Source organism: Glycine soja, chromosome 11, assembly GCF_004193775.1.
Source record: "Glycine soja cultivar W05 chromosome 11, ASM419377v2, whole genome shotgun sequence".
Lineage (NCBI taxonomy): Eukaryota > Viridiplantae > Streptophyta > Magnoliopsida > Fabales > Fabaceae > Glycine > Glycine soja.
In genome coordinates this window covers 2631060-2657551 of record NC_041012.1, presented here as the reverse complement: position 1 = coordinate 2657551, position 26492 = coordinate 2631060, and the positions used below count along the sequence as shown (strand labels likewise).

The following is a 26492-nucleotide window of genomic DNA, read 5'->3' as shown; positions in this document are numbered from 1 at the left end:
TTTTTCTTTTTTAATAGTTAATTTTATTAAACATTTTTAATTTAATAATTTAATTTTTTAGTTTCTAACTATTAACTAATTTTTTAACTTCTAGCTAATTTTATCGAACATAACCTAAAAACTCGTTAAAAATATTTCTATAAGAATAATAAAATTTAAATTTAAAATTATAAATTTAAAACTAACTATTTGTCATAAAGTAGTATTCCATATTTTTATTATTTAATAATAATTATATAAATATTAATTTTGAACATATTACTAAAATACTATTGATAATATTTTGTTATTTTACTATTATTTTTATAGTGAAATTTAAATAATTTATTTAAAAAAACGAATAAAAAATATTTTAGAAAACATTTTTATAATAGTTTAAACTAATCTAAACCCGCCATATGATTAACTTTATTTTGAAAAATAAAACTTGGAAGAAGAAAAGATTTAATTACAATTTGGCTAATGCATACATTTTGAATTAATTCCACGCATATGATTCGTTATCAAATTCTAATTTTGATTGTATTAAAAAAGAAAAAAAAAATGAAGAAAAATAAAAGGACAAGAGAAGAAGAAATAGAAAATTGGAAGAAAATGGCTGGCTATTGGCGATTGGCGATTGGCGAGTGGACTAAGATAGGAATGCAGAGGATGTGGACATGTATGTTTGGTGAGGTTTGAAAAGAAAAATTGCATTGCAAGGTCAATAATCCCCCATTAATTAATCTACTAGCCAAGGAAGGAAGACCCCACCTTCTTTCTTTAATTTTCCATCTCACAGTAACTCATCACCTTTTCTAGTGTTGCTTCCAGGAAGGTGGAGGATTACAGTCACCCCCCACAATTCACAAACCTTCACCTTCTTTTTAGATTTCATTTATTTGCATTCCCTTTATCAAAACAAAAAGATGATAGCAGCGAGTCATTTAAATCTTGCGCAGTAATGAGATAATGGGATTAGATTTGCATTAACTACATCCACTTGACAAATTAAATTAATTAGATTGATTTGATTAACTAGTTTTGTATTTTAAATTTGGACTAAATTAATTATAGTTAACTACTCAATCGAACCTTTTCTCACCTACTTCAACAGTACTAACAGACTAAACTCAAGTTATTCTTAGAGTAAATTATAATGATATTTTCTGAACTTTTCATCAATTTTTTCTTTATATTTTATTTTCTGTCCCTACATTAATTGCTTTGAATTGTTTGAAAAATATATTACTAACACTCCTTTATATATATAACCAATCTCAAAATAGGGGTTATATTATGCATCCCTTGCAGGAAGGTCCTAAAACAATGAAAAAATATATACAACCTCAAAATACCTTAATTAAGAGTATCACCTTAAGCATATCAGTGTAGTTTACTCTTATTTTTATATAGATAATGTATTTTTTAAAATTAGGTGTTCATATAAATAATTAAGTTTTAAAAGATTATCCATTAATGGAAAATCAATAGATAATATATATAATAATGGAAAATCAATAGATAATATATATATATATATATATATATATATATATATATATATATATATATATATATATATATATATATATATACCTGATAAGATTATAGTGTAATTTTTTATGCTATCATCATATTCTTATTAAATAATGATATATCAATTTGTCATTTGTTTGATTGAAATTGATCTCAAATTCTTTAAATAATATCTAATATTCAAATCTTGTAGAAAAAAATCTCATTAAAAATAATTAATCAAGTTTCAAGAAGATATTAAGAATTAATAAATTTTATAGATATTTCACATCAATAATACAATAACTTAAATGAAATTATGATATAAAATATTATAAGAATCAAAATTAGTTAACATAAATGATTTGACACTTGAGTATCTTAATTAAAATTTGATGTTTCATTTTGGACTTGAATATGAAATTATGATTAATGGTATCACTAAACCAATTTAGTAGAAGATAACTAATCAGAAGTTAAATAAAAGCCTCATTTATTTCATGATGAAAAAATTATAAAATTATTTTTCTTTGAACAGCTGGCTGATACACATGTAAAAAAAATTACATTTACAATAAGAGTTTTGTAATTTTTTTTTATTTTTTAAAATGATTATCTTAATATTGAATAAGGGAGTACTACTTTTTAATTTAATAAAGAAAAAGAATCTTTGTGGCAAGGAGTTTATGTAGCGCCGAACTTTGAAGCTGACCGATGACCATAGACGTTTGACTTTTACTTGAAAATTCTCGTTATTGCTACTAATTTACTAATACTACTGAAATATTAGCTTTGTGTCCACGTGCCCATAACTAACACGTGCACAACACCACAATCTTTGAGTCTTCTTTCCTTTTTTTAGCTGCTTATGATTTATACTAATCTTTACATTATTTAATAATGTTTATTACCTAAATTTATTTTCAAATTTATCGTGTAGATTATTATATTTATAATTTATTATTTAATATAAATTCATTTAATATTTTATTAATATATATCTAATTTGATTTTATATGTATTTTTACAGATTGAACTTACAGAATGATGATAATATGTAAGTCTTATATGGATTGATAATTTGTATAAAATTTATGAAATATTATCTGTATCAATTTTATGAAATGATAAAATAAGAATGTCATAAGTTATGTGAGGTGTATCAATAATTTGTATGGTGGGCGTAATAATATCCCATAAATAACTCTTTGCGAGTTGAAAATTAGAATCTTAAAAGTTTTTTTTAAAAAAAAAAAGAAATAGAAAACTTCACGTGCATAAATCGTATGGTGCATGTAACTCTACAAATCCTTATAAAATATGTTTGTAATTCTTCCGCTACGTAAGGCAATTCCTATTAGCAACTTTCTGAGGGTGTGTTTGAATGTTATTAAGCGGGCTTGGGCTTTTTCCAGCTGTTCAATGGCCCCTTCCCGTAATTCTTCTGAATGACGAAGAATATAGCATTTTTCTTCCCATGTTTTCAAGCGTTGAGTTTTTAGATATTTAAACTTATTATCATTAATTTATTATGTATTATGCAGCACATAAAAATAAAGTCGATGCTATGTATTGTTATATTTATAAATCATTTTAAAAAGTTATATTCAATTCACACAATCTCATATTCAAGTGTTTTATTTTTAAAAAAATATATAAATGTAACATTTTAAAATTTTAAATTAATAGTATAATAATGACTTAGAGTGTGCCAAAAGAGACTGTTCATCTCAATTTCCAAATCTTAAATTATGTATATATATAAGAGTAATTTATTTAGAGTTTCATTTTTAGGTGTAAATATTTTTATATTATTAATCAATTACAAATTATTTTATATATAACTTTAAAAATAATTATTATAAAATTAAAAAAAAATTATCATATACAACCAACGATTAGATGATAATATAAAAAATCTTTAAACTATTAGTCAATTTAAATTAAATTCATTTAACTATTAATGAAGTTTAGATAATATTTATTGTGTCATCTTCTTATTTATAATTTGACAATATTATTTATATCTGTACATATCTTTCATTAATATTTATCGTAACATTTTTTATAATTTTTTATTCACTGTACTTGCTTTTAAAAAATTAGTTCTATACTGTTATGTTTATTTTTTATGAAAAAAAATTATATGCATTGATAATCATGCGACTTTTTTATTGAATAAAAATAAAAAAATTATTTTAAACCCTCGTTACATCGATCATCATTATATTCTATTATAATTTACTCTTATCATAAAACGTCATGTGCATCATCCGATGGGGTGCAAAAACCAGTTCTAAATAAAGAAGTTGTTGCATAAGTATTCCAACCCCGAACAGTTTTGCGGCATCTTAATTTGTCCTGTCGTGAAAATCTTTTAATTCAAACAAGCTGAAATTCTTCTCGATAAAAAAAAGAGCAGTACTTTATCAAGTTGATAATTTTATAATATATATTGTCGGGTACATGCATGTACTTCAATGTTGAATGTTGATAACTAAATAATGGATGAAACCTTCTCCAGCATACAACTGATTCAATGCTAGCAGCTCAAAATAAGTTTTCTATGTAATGGCCAAATTAATTATCTTTGAAAATTGGAGCATCCAAATCTCTTACGAGTCTAAGATTATTTATTGATCAAGAAAAACCTGGATTTATTTAATTAGCTAGAACGACTCTTTGATATGCCATTTCTGCAAAAGTGCGGCTTCAAACCCTGCAGATCTAATGGACTTTGCTAACAGTATTTAATAAACTTTATATTTACTTAATACATTATCATAAAATATTCATATTAGTATTATATCGTGAATTTAACTCTTTATTTCTTGTCGAAAAAAACTTTTTATTTTAAATATAAACATCTTCTTGTTATATTTTGTTTTGCTAAATGTTTATATTTTATAAAATTAATAATTATTTATTTTTTATTTTAATTTTATTTCAGATATTAACTTGATTAAATTAATTATTTTGATTGTTTCCGTCAAAAACAAAATACCAATAAATTCACGAAATACTACTCATTAATTGAAGCATAAATTTTAACTTATCAATACGGTAAACGAAAGAGGTGAGAAGTTAATGTAAATTCTAAATTGTTCAATTTTGTAAATCAAAGCACAATATGTGAGGGGAGAAATAGAAGAAAAAAAGATAACTTTGGTTAGATGTCCGGTGGCTAAGATTTACTCGGTGGCCGGTGTCTGGTTTAACCGTTGACTAACTTTGATCAGGTGTTTGGTCTTTGTTTATAGCCTGTGGCTAAGTCATTCAACTGCTTTCCAATTCCCCGTTGGTTCATCCTGTTTAGACCAAGTAAAATGTAACGTTACGTTATTGGCGCAACCCACTTCCAATTTAATGCTTTATTTAACTGGAGCTTCCTCGGTAGAAGATCTAGTTATAATTCTATTACATGCTACTCCGACGACATCAAAAACAACGTGTAAATTATAACTTAAATGGACATTTCTTACACTTTGTCAAACAATAGACTCTGTCATTTCCGTTTGAAATGTCTTTAATGCATTAAAGTTTGTATCGAAACATTCTGCTAATTAATTCAGCTGCTGACATTGTCAATAATTTTAAAAGAGACTAAATTACAACGTTAAACATGCTGCATGTCAAATTTTGTCAACTAGCAAGACGGTTAAGAATCATGTTTATGCGAAACCACTTTTGAAGTCCAACAGTTAAGAATCGAGTTTTCGTGATTATTTGGACATTGATGTAACTTTTCTTTAATCATGATTAGGACAAGTCTAGAACTTAATTAGTTATAAAATGCACCTTACTTTCTGTTTAGGAAGGGGATTTCAAAATGAATAAACTATATCAGGATACCTTATCCAGTTATCCTCTAGTGGTCCCATAAAGTTTTAAGAATGGGAGTGGTTGAAAGTTGAAACAGAAGCCCGACAAAATGAATGATAATATATTAACACTGAGCATGAATGATAATATATAATATAAAGATACAGGTTTGGCAGTAAATTGTGGATCATACTTTTGTTCGGAATTAACATATCAAATTTTATTATTTGTGAATTCAGAATATGAAACAATCCTAGAGAAGTAAGAAAAAATAAAATAATTGTAAAAGATAAAATAATAAAACTACTGAATGAAAAGAAAAAAAATCAGACAATTCAATCAAGAAAAAAGTAAATAAAAGACAAAAAAGAAATAGTATTAATGGTTAATTGTATTTTTTACCTCTAATTTTTAAATTTTTAGTGAATTTTACTTTCAACAAATTAATTTGACGCATTTTACCATTGCTTTTAAGAAGCTTATAAATTTTTTCCTGGGTGGTTTTACTCTTAATATAATTACATTTTCTATCTCCAACTTTTTATTAATTGACAAATTTTACATCCAATTTTTATTTTTATTTTTGTGCTTATTAATGAAAAATGATTGAAGGTAAAATTTGAAAGTTTCTTAAAAATTAAGATGAAATATATCAAGTTTAAAAATTAAAGATAAAATTCATCAAAAATTAAAAAATTAAAAATACAATTAAGCCTCCTATTAACAATTACTTATTCGGAATCTGATAACAAGTTCTATTTGGGCCGGCCCAACAGACAAAATATATGGACATTACATAGCACATTTCTCGCAATCTTCTAACATAGAATGCTACTCCTGATTCAAGGAATCCCTCGCGACACATATGACATATCAAACCAAGGCTTTGAGAATATTTTTCTATTACCGTCCCTCACATCCTACGGTTGCTTATGGAAATTATGCTTCCCAATACTATAAATAAATAACTAAAATCAAAGTACACTATCTATTTTGATAATTTTATTTCAGCATTGAAGTTTTTTCCCCCCAAGTATTTCTACCACACACTGTTTGGACAAGTGAAGGATAAGAATCTTAATTATCCGTGCTTGGCCTTAATCTTAAGCTTAGGCAGAACATTACTTCATTGGCTATTTTCAATCATAAATAATTTAAAATAAAGGAACGATGTTGTAAAACTAAGGAAGAGCATGTGAAACTTGCATGTATCTGTATCGGAAAAAAGCTTTCTAGGAATGGAGGTGACTTAAATCCAGAGCAATCATTTAAAGTGTATTTTATAACCTATCGAATGAAAGCTTTTTTTTATTCATGTTTGGGGCACGTCCCTCCGCAATTTTTACAGGTCGGATCTTTATGCAGTATCAAAATATTCCATCATATACGGTAAATGTCATTGTGTTGTTAAGTTTATGTTAGTCCTTCATGATGATTAATGGTCGTACCGTAAAGTGATCATTTGATCCAACTCTGAAAGCAAACTGACCTAAGCCTCTTTTATGGACTTGATGCATGATAACAGATCAGAATATGATCCCATCTGGACCAAAACACAACCTTTAATCTCATGCACGCGACCACAGATGCGAAAGATGGAAACATGATCTTGGACTAGAACAATATCAAAATTGAGAGGGTCTAGTAGTATTAACAAAACAATACAATATTCTTAGACCATTACTTCATGCTTGATCATAATGCGGAAAAAGTCAAACTAGAAACATTTGGCATCAACATTATAAGGAGGTCAAAATAACAAAAAAATATAGAAGAAAGCAACATGATCCAAATCAGCCATGTGCCATGACCATCGTAGATGACCATTCTAGAATATGTTATTTAATTTTCTTATGACTGCGTCTAATCATTAATCTCTAACTAATATATTAATAGTTATATTTATATATATTACACTACTTTTTTCCTCTTCTCTTTCTTTTAAGTTTTAACAACCACAATATGGATAGCTTTTACGCTTTTCCGAATTAAACATTTTACAATTAATAAATATATAAATAAACTTTGCTTTTACGTTAAGTTTCGCTTCCTTAAACCTAGCCAAAACTCTAGGCTTTGTTTGTTTTGGACTGCACGATTTCCTCAAAACAAAAATCATCTGAAAGTGTGGTTGTTCAATTGTTTGCACGAGTCCACCGATCATATGCACGTCTATTGTAAGCAAGAACCTCAAACTTTAATCTTCTATGTTTATTCACTCAATTTGACGTAGTTTAATTTTTTTTTATGATGCACATGCATATTGGATAAGTTATCTAACACATGTATACTGAATCTGATTATTAATTAACATTATTATTTTTTCGAGATACACTAATATAATATTAAGTGAAGGAGTAGAACAACGTAAGGTTAATATATATAAGTATATATCCCCTTTAGAAAATATAGATAATTATATACTATATATATATATAAACAAGTTGTCTTAATAATTTGAAATTTTGATTTAGTTTAATTGATTTATCTTCAAACAGACAAAGGAGCGGGCGTGGACAAGGACAGCAGAAGCCAGAAGGGAAGACGCAGGGAAGAATGGTTGAAAAGTCAAAGAAACTGTCGTTGACGTGGACAAGGTAGTTTGAAGTGAATTGGGTCGGATTCAAGTTTAACCAGATTACCAGATATGAGTCTTAATAAAGTTAGCGGGTCAGGTTTCGGATCTTATCCAACAAAATTAGATCCAGAGAGAGGGAAGATGATAATAGTAATTGAGAAGGTAAGTGGAAGGTTCCTGCTACAATGATTGCGTTGAAAATTAAGCACCTTTTTCTGCTATATATACCTTTTCCACTCTCCCATCTCACTCAACTCACCCTCACATCTTAACATTTCTAAAGCTCCTTCTCCTCTCAATATCTCATGGCAAACGCTCTTGAAGTCTCTGCTCTCAATCGCATCAAGCTGCATCTTTTAGGAGAACTCTCTCCCCTCACCCAATTTCAGGAACCAAACACAACCTCCCTCTGTTCCCAATCTTCAACTTCCGATTCATTCACCACAGTTGACCAAATCTTCTCCGAATTCCTCGATTTCCCAACTACTACTACTTCTTCCACAGAACAAAACCAGTTTTCTGCATTCGAGTTTGAGCCAAAACCCGAAATAATTGAGCCACAATTGGAATTCAGTTTTCCAACCACACGCTGCAAATCGAGTCGAAGGCCGTCGCTGCAAATCTCTCTCCCGAAGAAGACCGAGTGGATCCAATTTGGAGAGCCCGAGGTTACCGAAACGGTGTCGCAGAGTAACCCGAACGCGGAAGAGAAGAAGCACTACAGAGGAGTGCGACAGAGACCGTGGGGGAAGTTTGCAGCGGAGATCCGGGACCCGAACAAGCGCGGCTCCAGGGTGTGGCTTGGGACGTTCGACACGGCTATCGAAGCCGCCAAAGCCTACGACCGAGCCGCGTTCAGGCTTCGCGGCTCCAAAGCCATCCTCAACTTCCCCCTCGAAGCCGGCGCCGATGACCGCAAACGCCAAAGGGAAGAGAAGGTGGAGCCGGTGCTTGAAGTCGTCAAGAGAGAAAAGATAGGGGAATCCGACGTTAGTCTTATTAAGAATAATCCTTTAACGCCGTCTAGTTGGTTAGGGTTCTGGGGTAGTGATGCAAACGGAATATTCACCGTGCCGCCCTTGTCACCGTTATCTCCCCACCCGGCGTTGGGTTTTCCACAGCTTATGGTTGTGTGAAATCATTTTTTTTTCTTCTTTCCTTGTCGAATATGGAGATAATTTATTCATTTATTTATTATATTGAACTCCTATTGCTTTTGCCTATTCTATCTATTACGGTCAGTATTCCTCTAAGTAAAATCCATTTAATATTGGTCAACGAAGCAACATTACTAGCTTCTTTGTCCACAAGATTCACCAAAACCATATCATAGATTAAAGGAAACATACATGCCGAGACTTGGAGACATGCAATACATATATGAAATTTACTCATCATCCAATACAAACAAGGAAAAAAAAGATGCTTCTAATTAATATTGAAGATACACCTTGAAACAATATCATATATATTTACATGCCAATATATATATATATATATATATATATATATATATATATATATATATATATATATATATATATATATATATATATATATGTAACAACGAAAGCGTGCCATGAATTAAAAATGCACCGAATCTGAAGTGAAAGAACAATACGATTCCATTATTTACATAAGGCTTGAAGTCAACGAATGCAGGAAAATTAGGCGTGGAGCAATCTCAGAAACGCTTGCAGGTAACAATCAGAGGAATGGCACGAAACGTGTGAACAGAATATGCAAGGTCCATGCGAGAGGCTTAAGATCTCAAAAGATTGCATTGGTGGTTTCCCATTATGGAAACAGAATCTCGAAAGATAAGAGTAACTGCGATTGTCACGATAGTTGTTTACGTTTGGAGAACATGATCGTGACGACCTGAACACGAACTCAAAAGAGATGATATTCCGTGAGAGGTGGAATTTCATGATCTGAACACGTGCTTCACAGAATGCGATTGTTACTGTTTTATGTTCTCGTTTGTGTTTGTTAACTGTGACTCTACAAGTTAGCTAGAAGTTACCTAGAGTGATCGCACACTTTTAGCTGAAAATTAGTCTCGGCTCTCAATTCTATTGCGGGCTTCAATCCATGAGAGGACAAGATTTGAGAAAATGGAGGGCTTCCAAACACTAAACATATTTTAGTTTAATTCCCCTGTAATGTAAATGTACAACTTTTTAATTTTTTAATACAATCTGTGTCTATTTTCAACTCCATGGCGGCCAATAATGTTGTTTCTGTGTCTCATCTTTATTCAAAACTCAAATTTGAGATGTACCCCAAAAATAAATAAAATCTGATCCCAGCATGCATGGGTGAGGGTCCGAATATTTACCCATCCATCAGATTCAACGGCCGGTTACCTGAACTTGGTGATTCTTTCATTTGGTTGGATAGTTTCATGATTTTTATATTTTTAATTTATATAGTTTAAAAGTGGTTTTTTTAGTTCATATAATTTATATTTTAATCTTTATAATTTAAAAGTGTTATTTTTAGTTCTTATAATATATATATTTTAATTTTTTTTTAATTCCTATAATTTGAAAGTCACATTTTTAATCTGTATAATTTGTATTTTAATTATCTTTTAATTTTTATTATAAAAAAATATAAAAATAATTAGCTACAAATTAATTATAAATTATTAATTATTTTTTATTATAAATTATCTTATGATAAATTAGTTAAGAATTATTGGTTAATATTTTTATAGTTAATTATAATTGATAATATTATTTATATTTTAATGGTAAGGACTAAAAGAGAATTAAAATATAAAATATATGGACTAAAAAGATCATTTTTAAATCATAGGGACTAAATAAGAATTAAAATATAAATTATAGAAACTAAAAAAAAATTAAAATATAAATTATAAGAATTGAAAAAATCACTTTGGACAAAAAAATAAAAATCTTAAAATTATAGGCATCAAATAAATAATTTAACGTTAATTTAATCGTGCTCGTATGATTGTGGTTGAAATATACCATGCCTAAGCTTGGTCAAAAAGGCTTTCTGAATTCACGTGTTCATTCTATCCACGTAGTAAAATATAGAAACCACGTATATATATTGTACATTAGTCAGATAAAGAGATTGACCACTTTCTTCTAAATATGTTTAGTTGAGAGACTTAAAAATAAAAGTAAAGTTGAATGCACGCAAAACATTAACCACAAAAATCTAAATCCCAACCGAATCATGATATTGTTGTAAGCAAATATTCAATTGTTCTGAAGGTAATAATGGAACCTCATATTGATTGATTAGCAAGGGTATCAACAGCGATAATGGGTGGGCGTTTACAAAGGCTAAATAATGAATAGAGTCGCATGTGGCATATATAAGGTGTGTCTGGTCACTGATCGATCTCTGCCCTCCACCACCACCAAGTGTTATTCAGGATTAGCTCCAGCCTGGTTGCTCATCTTAGTCGAAACTCGTATATTTAAAGGGAAAACTTATTTAATACGAAACTGATGAAAGCAATACTCAGTTTGATTAATTGTGTTATAGAATTAATATATTCATTTTGAATATTGTTATAAAATATGATGATAAATACTGATTCCAATTTAAGTAAATTGTATATTTTAATATAACTATATTCCATTACTGTATGGAATTACCGGGACCAAACAACCCAATTTGGCTGGATGACTACCAACCATATGATTGATTTGTCCGCCAATGCCAACTATGCACTAGGCTCACTTCCACGAAAGTTTATCCTCAACTAGGTTACTTGGCCTTTCAATTCCTAAAATCATGCAACCATCATTTTCACAAGCAAAGACATGGCGTATATATAAAAGATATTTAACATAACCAAGAGCTAATCTTATGTACGTATAACATAACTTACATCTAATTAGTTTTCTTAGTAGAATTGGCAATATGATGATGAAAAATTGTCACCTCTAACTTGCTATAAATATCTAACTGCAACCTTCGTTAATTAGGTACGTACACACAATAAAATATTATTAACCCATAGGAGAGGTGTTTAAAAACGACATGGCTATCGGAATAATTCTTATAATCAAATATGAGGTTATGGGCTAACATCTTTTAATAATTGTACTCGATCGTTATTTTTAACGGAAAGCACATTGAGAGATTTAATTAATTATTATTTTAAACTAATGTAATGCAATATAGAAGAGTAAATTAGTAAAACAATATTTATATTAAATTGTTATTAATCTATATATAATTTTGTATCGTAATTACGGTTCAAACTCGAAGTTAAAAAATAAACAAGGGTTCAAAAAGCAAGTAGCTAGCATATTCTTATTTTCATATTTGATACGGTGCAGATTTTGATGACGTGTGCATGCAGCATTCTGGCCATCCGGTGCTATTGCAGTATGGCACATGTTCAATTGCTCACTGACTAGACCTTCCAACAACGTTTTTACCAAAAATTAAAAAATGACCTTCCAACAACGTTCCCGCATAATAGTGATCCCTGTCAACTTTTTTATTTTTATGAGTCTCTTCCCTCTTTTTTTTTTCTCACTATGCCAATTAACTGCTATAAGAATATTTCAGTTTAATAAATAACGATCCTTTTAGAATGCGTGGATAAATAACTGAATTAAAGCTTTTTTTAAATAATTTTTTTGGTCAAATTTAATCATGCTATAAGAATATTTCAGTTTAATATTTCAGTTTGATCAGGGAGATTTATTATTTAGTAATATTTGTTGTCTGTGACATTTTTTAGTCCGGACATTTTTCATATGACTTAAGAGATTATTAGCACCCAGATTTTTCACCGACCCCAACAATTTAACATTTTTCTAATGATGAACAAGAAATGAACCAAAACTAGTTGATACAATGTGGTATAATGCTGGGGTGAATCAGCCTGCTTTTATTGCGTGCCCCGTTGGATTATCAAGCTTCCTAAACATGGGAATGAAGTCATAGTACACTACGAAGGACGATGCATCAATTGAACGTGATGTTTTTTTAATCATAGTACGTTACCTGCTAGAGGAATAAAGTAGTCTTAAATTTAGGTAAAGTTTCTCATATATATTCACCTTCAACTTTTATTTCGTTATCAAGCTTGGGACCTCTGATATAGATGGAGCTGAAATCCTTAACTTCCAATTCTGTATGCACTTCGGAGTTTGTCCATGTGGGAAGAACAAGAACAGGAACCTATTCCTCTTTGCTCTCAAATTTCAGGAGCGTTAGAGTCTCTAGACAACTCAACTGTTTCGGTGGTAACAACAAATAGAGCCTCACTCATTGGATTTTCTTTCATTCTTTTTTCTGATTTGCCCATTAGTTGTTGCATGTTTCTTTTCCTGAGTATGTGTATGGATAAAAACAAGGCTGGTAAAATTTATGTGTTTTGTTTCATTAAGGTGTATCTAGAACTGACATTTTGCTAATAATTGGTGCCGGGTTTTAATACTATCTCATCTTCAATTTCAGGGTTATTTCGAAGGAACAACGAAGCCTCGAATAAAATTTACTTGGCTGATAAAGCTGTCATCAGTTCAGTTGGCCCACATAATCTTGCGGCAGAAACGAGTTTTCATCATATTAATGGCACAAATGGCTCAACTTCTAGTTTGTGTTCCAGAAATCTGAGAGTACTTGATGCCTTTGATGATGTGTATGAGGGGGTTGTTATTGATTCAGACCGGTTACCAGACAACCCTTCTACCTTCGCAGCTAATTTGCGTTTTTCTCTTTCTCATTGGAAAAAGATGGTAAAACCTCTGGCCATGTTACTCTAACCATAAGAGAAGCTTATATATAATGTAACAGAGAAATGAAAGAGCTTCTTATTTTACGATGTTACTGCTCAAGAAATCAGAAGACATGAGTATTTTCAATTTGATTTTATTTGTGACTGCATTCGTTGGCTCATGAAAGCATTGCCAATAGTTAAGTTACATAAAGAGTTATCTGATGATTGCAGGGGAAGAAGGGGATTTGGCTTAGATTGCCATCAGAGCAATCTGATTTTGTTCCAATAGCTATTAAGGTATCATACTCATTGTTTGTTTACCCTTAGAAAATTCATTGGCTATAAAAATGTCTTGTCAGTTGTCATCCAATTTATCTGTATTCAGTTCTTCCACTGATATTAATTGTTGAAGAGTTGTTGAACCTATGACTATGAGGTGTCAGGAAGGCTTTCGATACCACCACGCAGAGCCAGGATATGTGATGTTAACATACTGGATTCCTGAAGGACCTTGCATGCTTCCAGCCAATGCATCACATCAAGTAGGAGTTGGGGGATTTGTCATCAATGACAGCAGTGAGGTGTGATTGCTTTTACTACTAACTGATACTAGTTGAAAAACAAAGAAAACAAACTAAGTAGTTTATGAGTTTTTTTACATGATCTCAAACCGTTATTAGCCAATTAGTTGATTCATGCAATTAAGCACTTACGTAAATATAATTTCATGTTATAAATTTGTAAAGGTGCTTGTAGTCCAAGAGAAGCAATGTGCTCCTGCAAATCGTGGTCAATGGAAAATACCAACTGGATTTGTTCTTCAGGCATTTAAATTTTCATCTTCACCCAATTTTCTTTGAGGCTTTAGAAATAAAAATAGTGGTGGTGTTAAGTTTTGCTTACGTTACATTTTATATTCCAACTTAAATTCTTTACCACTAGTCTAAATTTTTGTCAGTCAGAGGAGCTATATGCCGGAGCCATTAGAGAAGTGAAGGAAGAAACTGGAGTAAGGCTGCGATATATTTCTCTGGTGTTACCAGATATTGAATTTATTCATGTTGTATAATATAGTATTATTACGTAAAGTCAGTTTTCTTTTATTGCTTGTTGTCTATGTTGCAGATTGATACTGAATTTGTTGAAGTCATAGCATTCAGGTAAGAGCATAATTCATACTCACATTTATGTAATCTCGAAATTTTAAATAACTTTTTAATGATTTTGATTTCTGTGTAACTTAAATCCTGTTCGCACAATTTTTTCACCAATTCACTACGATGTGATCTAAATTGAAAGAAATTCATTACCTGAAAATTTTCTCTCGTAAATCAACTAATTACTGAGTCCAGTGTGGTCAAAGGGCCTGTTTAGCTACACGTACACTACTCATGACGTTGTTAATAATTAAAATGTGCTACAAGGTTTTTAATTGCATCGTAATTTTCTTAACCATCAAAGATTTGATGAATTGCATCCTCAATTCCAGGCATGCACGTAATGTGGCATTTGAGAAGTCAGATTTGTTCTTCATCTGCATGTTAAGACCCCTGTCAGCTGAGATCATTGTTGATGATCCTGAAATAGAAGCTGCAAAGGTTAGATAGTCTTACTCAATTACAAATGAAAGAAATAATAACGACCAATTAAGATCAAGTAACTATTCATTCCCTTTCTCTCAATCTCCGTATTGAAGATAAATTACACGTACACTATGAGAAATATTAGTGCATTGCATAAAATGAATAGTGCAATACTGTTCTTGCATTTAAGACACTTGTTTGTCATTCAGTTGTTACACTTTTTTTGTTACATGCAGATATAATAGTGTGATACTAATCTCATTCTAGAAAATTGGATTTGAGATGGGACAATTAAAAACTGATTCTTGTTCCAACTTCCGACCATGGTTTTTGGTTTTCTCATGAGGCATGATTGTTGTTTTATTAACTTGGAATAGTTGGTGTGGTGTTATATATGCAGTGGATGCCTCTAGTTGAGTTTGTAGAGCAACCACTTATCCAAGAAGATTCTATGTTCAAGAAGATCATAGATATCTGTATTGCTTGTCTCGAGAAGCGTTATTGTGGCCTAAATGCTCATCAAATGGTTTCCAAATTTGATGGAAAGTCATCTTCCCTGTACTATAATGTCATCAACTGTATTGGCAGTTAAATTAAAGAGCTCAAAACTCAAAGCATGTACAAGTAAAAATTTGCTCAACTTATATATACTAGTACTAGTAGTACTCTATTCTTCTCAAATATCAGCACAGGTTGATACCTCATACCTAGGATAAACACTATACTTGTTGAGATGTAACCGAAGTTTTATTCCCAACGAGCATGCGTAACTGTCACACTTGTTCAGTTGTTCCCCGGTACTGATGATGACCCCGCATCACGCCTTTTGGCAGTGGAATTTTTTTTATCATGCTCCGAATTAAGCCAAGCAATATGATTGTTAATCCATTAATTATCCGTGTCAAACAAAATTTTAACTTTCAGTACTATCAAGTAAGGTCTTTGGGACGGACGTGTATTGATTCTTCTTCAATGTCGATGCCTTCAAAATTCAAATAGAACAATTTGGCACCTGTAGCGTCATGTTCTGCTATAGCAATTGCATTCACCTTAAAATTGCCAGTGAATTTGGAGTCAATATGGCGAAGAACTTGGAGTAGGTTGGCTTCTTCCCCCAACCGGAGAACGACAGCATCATGCTAGATTTCAGAGCTTCATGCATAAGCAAGAAAATCCAACAGATCATTATTAAGCTTCAATCATTTTCAAACCAAAATGGTTGTCCATGCCTTACAATTTTGATTGAACAAAACTATGTAACATCATTGGGGCTATCACGCAAAATTCGAACAGGTAAATTATGAGTAAGTCTACACTGTTTCCAATAGATCAGTCTCGCATATAAATAACGAGATTTTTTTAAAAAAAAAAAAAAGGCGTAGTAACAACTAAGTGAGTGGTCCTTAGAAAAACAAAGCCACAAAAGAAAGTCTTGCATATTTAAAATATTTCACTGTACCCAATACTTATCATATGTTGTAATTTTTATTTATATTTATAAAAATTTCTAAAATTTTATGTGATTTAATATATGAAACGATATTTATCTAAAATTTTGTGTGTTGTCCTCTTTGATTTCAGGAAATATTTTTATGATATGTATCATAAAAAAGATGAAAATAAAAAAAATTGTATAAGATATTAATTATTTAACGATCAAATAATTAAACTATTAAACAAATGATACGGTTTTAAGAAAAAAAATAATTTATCTATTTATTTTTATATTATAAATTTAAATACATAATTTGAAAAATAACTCATCCTGTTAATTAAGCATTTTCAATTTTGTTTGGAGATGATTTCCATATACTATTCTGATAACCATTTCGAATTATCTATTTTTTTATCTTTATTTATGTACTTAATTCTTTAACTGTATAATTCTTTCAAATTAACTCCTTAAACTGAATTTTAGTAGTTTCTATTAAAAAAATATCAATAATCAATAATTAAAAACAATATTGTATCACAGTTTAAATTAATTACTATAAATTTAAAATATTACTTATATGGCAAAAATATTTACTTTTTATAAATTTAAATTATAGAAAAATAAAGAATGTAAAGAATAAAATCTTAGATTGACAGTGGTATAATTTGTTGCCGTGTGACTAAACTATACCCTCGCGCAAAAATAAAAAGTTGTAATAAATAAATCTTACTAACAGTGAGTTATAAATTCAGAGTTCAGATATCGAAACTGTCAACTGTGATCGTTAAAACGTTAGTGTGAAAATAACCTTTGATAGTTCAGACACGACACATAATAGTTGGCTGCTAAAGAATAATTGCGGCCAAGCCACTAATACCCAAACTCAAAGCCATAGCCATGGCCACCCTAATTTCAGTTTAGGAACGTTTCATATCCAACTTTCACTTTCACTTTCACTTTCACTTCCACATCTAATTCCTGTTCAATTTTCTATCCCTACTCGTAAGTTTCTCTTCCTTTTCTAGGGCTTCTTTTCTTCCATCCTGCTCTGCATACATGCAATGCTCACTTTTTTCGTTGCAATTTCCAAATTTTTGTATATTTTTATCAAATTAAATCCTCACTATTCAATTCCAGCAGAGGATTTAAGGAAACATGATAGCAGAAGCATTGAATTGAATATCTTGGTTTTAATTAATTGATGCTTTTACAGGTTTATTCTATTGGCAACGGGAAGAAGATGGGGTTGTGATTTGTAATTGGAGAACTGTGTGAAGTGGAGGAGGGAGGACACTTTCCACGGCCACAATGCGGTGGTTTCCGTTGAGTACTACCTCAAACTCGGAAAGAGAACGGAATAGAGAGAACACTAGTCGTACTTCGGTGTATCTCAATGTATATGATCTTACTCCCATAAACAATTACCTTTACATGTTTGGCCTTGGAATTTTTCATTCGGGTATACAAGGTTTGTGTGTCTCTTTTCCTTACACTTCCTTTGCTCTTATTCTCTTATTTTGAACTTGTTTCTGTATTTTTCTGTTCTTTGCTTATTGTGGGATGTGCCGTGATATCAAGAAGATTAGCCGGGTTGAAGGTTAAACTTACGAAAGAATTTAACTAATTTACAGTTTAAAACAACAAAGCCGTGAGGTCTGTTACATGAATCACATAATGTCACATGGATCATATGACGGCATCTGGCTTGGTTAAAAACCAATCTTCAAGAATATTCTTGGTCTCTCTCCTCCTTTCACGGGACTAAAAACCATTCAATTTACTCTTCTCACCCGTTAAGAAAGAGGATTGTGTTAGGCTTTCGATAGAGGATTGTGTTAGGCTTTCGATAGCAAACATAAAACTCGCCGATATAATGAACATTAATTTAAAGTTTACCATTACTAGATAATGTTATGGCACAATATTTGATGATTGAAAAGAAAAGGAATAAAGGGTAATTCAAAACAAGGCAGATACTAGAGAGTACATTATTAGACAGTATCGTGCCGTGTATTGTATTTTCTACGATTTGGATTGCTCGGTGATGTACCAGGCATTCTTAAAACTTTTACTAAAGTAACTGATTTATTGTGACTTTGCTCCCATATTCGCTCTGTATTCTGCTGTGATTTTTTCATACTTGTGTTTTCAACTTTTCGTTCCTCTCTCCCTCTCCTTGTTGTTCTTCTAAGTTAAAGAAAGTATTGCTACACGCTTTATAATTTATCTATCTTTGGGATTATTGTTAATTCATTGGCAAGTGCACTAAATTGTCAAAAGTAATAAAATAAAACGAAAATTCGAGTGAGTCCACAGAGAATGTACTTAGATTGGTTTATATCCAATTTTTAATCAATCAATTGAAGAGAAGAAATGGAGAATTTAAAGAAATTATTAAGGATAGACAAATTAAGATTAGAAAAGACAAGAAAAACAAACACCTTTTAGATGCAAAGGTTAATTCACAATGCAAATGTATTGGGCCTAGCATATCAGTAATGTTTTTCTATCTAACATTATTCCAGTTTTTACCCATTCAATTCACTCAATCGAAAGAATCTAATTTATCTATTTTCTCTCTCAAATTTATTTGTAAAGACAAAACAGTAAATTACATAGAGATGCATGAATAGGCTAAACAAAATATTTTATTCCTAGACATGATTCATTTAGATGCTCTTTCTCAGTCCTTTAGCAAATAAACACTTTCCAATGCCTAAGTTCTAAACAGATGCATAAGTATGGGTAATTAGACCACAATCAATAACAATAAGAACAAAAAAGGAACAATAAAACTTGCATTAAATTAAATAGATAGCAGGGGAGAATTAGTTTGGCTGCTAGGCTCCCAACAATGGGGGGTTTAGCCTCTTATGGTCACGAGAGGCTTTACACTTTAGGAGTTAATGAGGATGGAAGAAGAAGAATAGGGATGGAGAGAGAAGGAATGGCTATAGAGTGGAGGATTTTCCCTATTAGAAATGCTTAGGCTTTGGATGTATTCAGTAGATGAGTCTTGATGTATTTTTCTCCTTTGCTTCCTACTCCTTTTATAAGCCTTAGTTAGCTTAAAATTCACGCGACCTCTCACAACATCTGTGCCTTCTTCTAAGCTTGGGTTGGCGAGCGAGGCATCGCACTGGACTTGTCTTGCACGCTAAGCGAGATGTTCCAACTTCAACTTCTTCTTCAAGACTTTTTCTTTAACTTTCTTCATCAATTTACCTCCAAAGCCCTTGTAATTTCTCTTTTTTTGAATCTTGCTGGTTAATAATTAAAATCTTCATTATTCTATTAAAAACAACAGTAAAGTAGAGGAAATCTAACCATTCTTATCTAATTTGACTATCAATTAAATCTAAATTTCGCAGTTATCAATTATTAATGTACTTAAAGTCTTTCAATGATGAATATTGATCTATGCGCCATTTTCAATCATGTCCGTTTACTAAAAGCTTAGCACATTATATGTACAGTTGTTGATGGTTTTGCAAATGTGTAGTTTAATAGTTTAAAGGACGACAAGATTAAGTGACTTGTACCTTCCTTGTTTTCTTTGGTTTTCTGCTCATTTTCTATTATCACAATTGTCTAGAGGCTAGTTACTATTGTTCATATCTAAAATGTGCTTTCTGGTACTGTGACTAAAGTTGGTTACAAGTTCTATTTTGAATATAGTGACTAGGCTGGAAAGAACTATATCCCCTGAACAAATTGTTGACAAGGAGCTTGGATGTATTGTTTTGCTGTTTAATACCATCTCGCAACAACTTATAGCTTATTGGTTTCTGAACAGTGCATGACATTGAATATGGCTTTGGAGCACATGAATATCCAAGTAGTGGTGTGTTTGAGGTGGAACCTAGAAGCTGCCCTGGCTTCATCTTTCGACGATCAGTGTTGTTGGGCAGCACTGATATGTCTAACTCAGAATTTCGAGCTTTCATAGAGCACTTGTCTGCAAAATATCATGGAGACACTTATCATCTTATTGCCAAAAACTGCAACCATTTTACGGATGAAGTTTGCCAGCATCTAACAGGAAGTCCTATACCTGGATGGGTAAATCGGATGGCTCGTGTAGGTGAGAATCTTTCTACTTGCTTGTTGTATGTAAATCATAATTTGATTTTTTTTTTAACATGTATGAGTAACGTACTGGTATACCACCTTCCATTCTGCCTCTTGGTTTTGTTTTAAGAAGATGCGGTCCTGCCTGCACCAAATGTCAATTTCATGTTACAGTGGAAATAGGTTATATAAGAGTTTGATGGGACTAGGGACACAAGCATGCTTTCAATTGGGCTTTATTTTGTGAATCTGGTGATTACGCCTACTAGTTTTGTTCTCATCTGATCATGTGTGGTTTAACATTTTAGGTTCTTTCTGCAATTGTCTTCTGCCAGAAAGCCTCCAGGTTGCTGCAGTTAGACATCTCCCTGAACGTCTTGCATTTGATGGTAAGATACAAAGATTATATAGTTAGTCAAATTGGTTTTGCAGTCTATGTGTCCTTTCAGCTAGTTTTCATAGGCTGACCAAGAAAGTAAATAAATATCTATTACAGATAGGCGCATAGACTACATAAGCCTAATATGTTTTCTATATATACAGTCCATTTTAATACCTATGGAAAAGGTTGAAGAAAACATGCACTTCATCATGAACCCAGAAGTAACCGGAACTCTATTTTTTCCCGTGCAAAAATATCCATGGAGACATGTTTGACATTTTAAAACACCTTGGTTAATTATTGAAGTATTTCCTTTTCAATTCATTCAATATCTCGAAGAGATATCCAACGAAATTTATCTTGGTGTTTTGTAAAATATAGATTTGTTGTTTGCATAGTTCATTGGATCTTTTAGTATAATGGAATCTTGCCTCTGTTCCATACTTTATATTAACTAAACCATGAGAGGAAGGATCTAAATTTCCGTCATTGCAGATGATGATGGATCAGCATCTGATGGTCTTTCTGCATCCCTGGAGGGTGAAGAGGATGAGTCCAATCACCATTTACTAACTGGACCAAATGGTGATGTTGCCTTTCTAAAGGAGAAACCAGTTAGGCTGGCGCGGGAGCACCTATGATATTAATTGGTTTACCTTCTGTTTTGTATTCTTTCTTTGTTCTCTTGGCTTGTACCTATCTATGATCCTAGATTTGAGTGCAACGAGTTTCTCAACTGTAATATTTAAGACTCAAAATGCATGCTTTGTAGAACAAAGACGATAAACTGTTGTATAATGTCCTGTAAGTGTCAAAATGGACTGGTTGTTCTGTAGAGGCTATTAGGAGTACAAAGAAAATCTGATTGAATTATTCCTTTGCCAATCCATCCTTTTTGTCCCTCTCGTGGCTACCACTAAGTGTCCACAATGTTGTAGTAACGCACAAAATGACAAATTCATGTAAATCTTCTGTTTGCACTTTTTATGAATAATAAATATCATGAGTTGTGATTTGGTCCTGCATCAGTTTAAAGTGTCACGCAAAGGTGGATGCTCTATTTTGCTTTTGTTATGACAACTGTTCTAAAGATAGACTCTTAAGTACGAAGAAATGGGACATGCTCATCCGTAAGTTAAGTGCTGATATTAATTTTGCTTATGTCCTGATTTTCCCCATTCTTTCTTTATAAAGGCACTCATCTAGTTCTTCCTTCTTCTGCCTCACGAATCGCTCCATTATGGGCATAACCCTGATATATGAGTTCTGTATTACTCAAAATTAATGACTTATTCATTTGCATATTTAGTTCATTCAAAATTATTACAACGATTTAGGTTTCATAGTGAATGATAAGTTAGCGGAATTCAACGACTTTGGATTGTTAACATGCATACATCTTCCTTCCTCCTAGGAAGCAAACAAAACACTCCACTAATTGTGCCCTGAATTCTGATCATAACTTTCTTTCCTTTCTAATTTCTATACATTTTATTATTATTATTTGAATATTATTATCATCAGCTGATTAGTATACATGGTTGCCAATTTTTTGTGAATTACATTTTTTTTTTCCTAAATTGCACTAAAGTCTGAAACCGTTGACAAAGACTACTACTCCAAGTCTACAAGTCAAGCAAATTAGTCAGAGAAATTTAGTTAGGATAGAGGAAGAGGAAGACATAAGAGTGGTTGGCAAGCCCTTTGGTGCAAGGCGCTGAATTGGTCAACATTGAAGTTCATTCAGACACTTGGTGTGACTTTTGAAAAGTTTATTCTATCTGTTTTTTGCCTTTACAAAAATTGCTCATGTTATGTTACCATTATCCCCCATCAGACGCTACTGCTTTATGACCCGAAGCTTGTTGAAGCCTGCTAGAAACCAAGTCTTTAAATGCTTTTTGCAAAATTCTTCTAGTCTAGGCGGCTCAAGTTTCTTAACAAATACTAGATTCATATTTTATTCTTGGTCTTCGTCCCCCACCAAACAGGTATCTAATTATTATTAACTTGGAAAAAATAAAACGCCTCATATATTCTATTGCCCTGGGAGACTTGACCTTGCATTGCATCCTCTGCAGTCCCAAAAGATGGATGCATTCATCTTCCTCTTCCTCTTGTGTGTTTTCTGCTTCCAAAGTAAGGTGACCTATTCAACAAAGTGCGGAGATGCAGGCCCTGAAATCCACTATCCATATCAGATAAAAGGTCAGCAGCAACAACAGAATGATGCCCTTTCTGGTTTTGAGCTTCTTTGCAAAGACAACCTCACCACTATCCACTTTCCATCTTATGGGAATTTGGTAGTTAAGTCCATTTCCTATGACACCAAAAACATTCACCTCCTTGACCCCAACAACTGTGCCCATCGTGTCTTTCTCAACCTCAACCTCTCCCTCACACCGTTCCACTATTTTTATGTTCTGAAAAACTACACGTACCTCAATTGCTCCACCACCCTTCCACGTCCTTTCGTGGAGGTTCCGTGTTTAAGTGCTTCGAGCTATCATGTGTACACAGTTGACCCTGCTGTGCCTGTGCCGGGTTCATGTGAAGGAGTCAAAACCGTAGCCATTCCTTTTGCGTATAGCCCTTATCTCTCAGACAAAAGTCTTGGTCTTAGATTAACATGGCACTTGCGTGAACTTGAAGGCAACGAAGCAGTAAACCTGAATAGAAGTTCCCACAAATCGCGTAATATAGGTAAATTAATTTCTTTTTCTTGCTTTTCCCTTGTTGGAAATTTAGATTGGACCTTTGGATGGTTTTTGATATTACTGTTTCTTTAGATTACATTAGTAATTCTTTTTTGTAAATATTTAGATTGTTGGTGGTTCACTTTACAATTTTCTTAACGATGTTGTGCAGTTATAGGCTTTAGCATCTGTGTTTTCGTGATGGCCATGCTATTGCTTATAAGCATAAAGGTTCGTGGTGCCACGAGGAATCTCCATCAGAAAGAAGAACAGTTATTGCAGAGCTAGACGGATTTCTAGCTCAACAGTAATAGATAGGCTTTTTCAACAACATTCCTATAGTTACGTAATACTTATATTTCTCTTCTACCTCTACTTTGTGTTTTTTCTCCCTCTTTTCCTGTAACATGACGTTACCTGTTACATTTTTCACTTAAATATGTTTTCTTCTTATCTCACGTTAGGTGAAACCTAGTGAGTATATGAATATTGAATTTGTTAAGTTGTTATATAATATTACTAGCGAGGAAAAGCAGGCAAGTAGAGTTTTTGCGCAAGTAAATAATAGAATAGTTTCTTATCTTTAATCTTTATAGTAAACTAAAATGTATCACTTATAACCATCATGTTCTGTTTTGTTTTGTATTTTGTAAACATACATCGAATCGAATATAAATAAAATTCACACCAAGAATTCCATATTTTGTTTTAAAATACCAAAAGCAAACAAGAAGATTAGACTACACTACACCCAATGAGAATGCTCATAATGGAAGTCAAATTATACTTAAGTTAGGGGTTACCTTTGTGGATCATTAACAATGAAACAAATAGACCGAGGTTGGTAAAGGGAATCGTGTTAATGTAGACGCGAATGTTATGTGTTGATAATGACCCCTGGGCCCTGGCTACGTCTGGATGATCCTAAGGGAGTCATTACATGTTAACTCAGATTAGAGTTACGTTTATTATGAAAATAGTGCCATTAACATACTCTTTCGATTATAAATCATTTTCCATAATTTTATTTTTAGCCTAAGATTTCAGGAGGAGATTCCTTGATTTTTTTTTTCATTCGTTATCAGAGTCTCATTTAAATATGCCTTAGAAGACAAACCTAAGACAAGTTGTACATTCTGGAGTCTTCAAGATCAACTTTAGACATTCTGAGACCCAAGAACTAGAGAGTAGAGACTAGAGTCTATCATTTCTCTCGGCGAGAATAGTGTGCAACACATTTTTTCTATTACTGGGAATTTTCAAGTAGATAAATGGATAGTTAATTGTTTTTGCAGCAAACAAGGTCAGAGTCTTCAACAAATTTCCAAACGCAATGTATCATGCTGAGACAATGAGGATTTAGGCAGCTTTTCATGAGATCGATCAACTAAGAAGTTGGAATATTGAGTCAAAACCGATAATATGTTTTGCAGGCCGATTATTTGACAAGACTGGCCTAAGCCCAAAACAAAAAGAGACTTGAGATAAAAAGATTAAAAGGGCCCTAGAAACATCAATAAATAGACTACGTGATGGGTAGGGTGAAAGAAGGCTGGACCGTCCGTCAGGACTTATGACTCGGTCTCTTTACGGTCTGATTTAATCTAACTTATTTAGAAAATAGGTCAAGTTTAATTTTTAAAAAAAATATATATATATATTTAGTTATATAGGTCAAGACACATGTCTTAAGAAAAGCCTATAAACCTAATAGACTAATCCATTTAACAATAATATGTTATAATAAAATTATTATTATTAATATGATATATAATATTATAATTATTTTATTTAAATTAAAAAAATTATTTTAATAGTTTGATGATTTAAATCGTTTTAATTAATGTAATATAAATGGGTAACAGGAATATAAACTATTTATTTGTTGTGAGACTTAAAAAAGACTTTAGTAACATGTTCCGTATAATGCAAATTTTACTCATATTTTGTGGTTTTAAATCATCTTATTATTTTTTAATGAAAATCTTTGGTTTTGTTTAAAATAATAATATTTTTACACTTTTTAATATGAAATAGACCTTTAAATGGATTGATGGACTTTTATAAATGCCGAACTTAGACCTAAAAATAGGCTCATAAATAATAACATGCCTAGACTTTAACTATAAACATATAAGACAAGTCAAGTTAAACTTAGTTAGGACTCGACCTAGCTCATTTTCACTCTTACTTATGGTTATTTTTTTATGCATTTTTCATGTTTTTTTTGGGAATGATGGGAGACCTACTTGTATTAGAGGGGGCCTTCATCCCTTTTTTTTTTGTTAATTCTAAATTTTTAATATATAACTTAATATTTTAATATTAAATTATTTTTTTATTAAAAGACTTTGATTATAGAAATTATAGTTTTTAAATATTAATTATCTATTTTGTTCTATTTCTTGACGGTATGTTTTATTCTCTTTTCTTTATAGTATTCAATACAAAAATATTTTTTTTTTCTCTTTTTAAACAAAGATACTATTTTCTATAAATACTATTTTTCTTTTATAGTTTTCATCATTGAAATAATTACATCTTTTCTTTTTAAAATAAAACATTCAATTTGTTTCTTCCTTTGCTAATATTTTTCCTTTTATAATATATTATTGTTATTTTAATGGCTATAAATATTTAAATTTGTAATCAAATGACTTTATTATTCTCTCTTTTATAATTGATGTGAGGAATTAAATATTA

General features: G+C 31.5%; 4 protein-coding genes across 6 annotated transcripts; all 4 read left to right on the top strand.

The window, feature by feature from the left end:
• Positions 1-8131: 8131 nt before the first annotated feature.
• On the top strand, positions 8132-9123 carry LOC114373613 (ethylene-responsive transcription factor 5-like). Its single transcript, XM_028331113.1, has one exon. The coding sequence runs from the start codon at positions 8203-8205 to the stop codon at positions 9031-9033; it is 831 nt and encodes a 276-aa protein (XP_028186914.1). The 5' UTR covers positions 8132-8202; the 3' UTR covers positions 9034-9123.
• A 3835-nt stretch (positions 9124-12958) lies between these two features.
• Positions 12959-15886, top strand: LOC114376029 (nudix hydrolase 8-like). Of its 2 annotated transcripts, XM_028333928.1 has the most exons (9): positions 12960-13146; positions 13361-13641; positions 13854-13919; positions 14066-14203; positions 14369-14446; positions 14581-14631; positions 14748-14782; positions 15112-15220; positions 15606-15886. In XM_028333928.1, the coding sequence occupies exons 1-9, from the start codon at positions 13005-13007 to the stop codon at positions 15795-15797; spliced, it is 1092 nt and encodes a 363-aa protein (XP_028189729.1). In that variant the 5' UTR covers positions 12960-13004; the 3' UTR covers positions 15798-15886. The 2 variants fall into 2 exon arrangements, with proteins under 2 accessions (XP_028189730.1, XP_028189729.1); XM_028333929.1 differs by lacking the exon at positions 14369-14446 and having other exon boundaries at positions 12959-13146.
• Positions 15117-22121, top strand: LOC114376031 (deSI-like protein At4g17486). Of its 2 annotated transcripts, none has more exons than XM_028333932.1 (5): positions 15117-15220; positions 17854-18108; positions 20437-20724; positions 21020-21100; positions 21589-22121. In XM_028333932.1, exons 2-5 carry the CDS (start codon positions 17949-17951, stop codon positions 21732-21734), a joined length of 675 nt encoding a protein of 224 aa, XP_028189733.1. In that variant the 5' UTR covers positions 15117-15220; positions 17854-17948; the 3' UTR covers positions 21735-22121. The 2 variants fall into 2 exon arrangements, with proteins under 2 accessions (XP_028189733.1, XP_028189732.1); XM_028333931.1 differs by lacking the exon at positions 15117-15220 and adding an exon at positions 17412-17642.
• Positions 22122-22897: 776 nt separating this feature from the next.
• Positions 22898-24369, top strand: LOC114376030. Its single transcript, XM_028333930.1, has 3 exons — positions 22898-23084; positions 23175-23796; positions 23962-24369. Exons 1-3 carry the CDS (start codon positions 22908-22910, stop codon positions 24075-24077), a joined length of 915 nt encoding a protein of 304 aa, XP_028189731.1. The 5' UTR covers positions 22898-22907; the 3' UTR covers positions 24078-24369.
• Positions 24370-26492: the final 2123 nt, after the last annotated feature.

Bases quoted from the DNA above. Each gene is read 5' to 3' on its own strand.
- LOC114376031 (XM_028333932.1), top strand. From the start codon at position 17,949: ATGCGGTGGTTTCCGTTGAGTACTACCTCAAACTCGGAAAGAGAACGG. The intron at 18,109-20,436 runs GTTTGTGTGTCT...GTTTCTGAACAG, and splicing joins TTTTCATTCGGGTATACAAG to TGCATGACATTGAATATGGC. The intron at 20,725-21,019 runs GTGAGAATCTTT...TTAACATTTTAG, and splicing joins AAATCGGATGGCTCGTGTAG to GTTCTTTCTGCAATTGTCTT.
- LOC114376030 (XM_028333930.1), top strand. From the start codon at position 22,908: ATGTTACCATTATCCCCCATCAGACGCTACTGCTTTATGACCCGAAGC. The intron at 23,085-23,174 runs GTATCTAATTAT...CATCCTCTGCAG, and splicing joins CTTCGTCCCCCACCAAACAG to TCCCAAAAGATGGATGCATT. The intron at 23,797-23,961 runs GTAAATTAATTT...GATGTTGTGCAG, and splicing joins CCACAAATCGCGTAATATAG to TTATAGGCTTTAGCATCTGT.
- LOC114376029 (XM_028333928.1), top strand. From the start codon at position 13,005: ATGGAGCTGAAATCCTTAACTTCCAATTCTGTATGCACTTCGGAGTTT. The intron at 13,642-13,853 runs GTAAAACCTCTG...TGATGATTGCAG, and splicing joins TTTCTCATTGGAAAAAGATG to GGGAAGAAGGGGATTTGGCT. The intron at 14,447-14,580 runs GCATTTAAATTT...AATTTTTGTCAG, and splicing joins CAACTGGATTTGTTCTTCAG to TCAGAGGAGCTATATGCCGG.
- LOC114373613 (XM_028331113.1), top strand. From the start codon at position 8,203: ATGGCAAACGCTCTTGAAGTCTCTGCTCTCAATCGCATCAAGCTGCAT.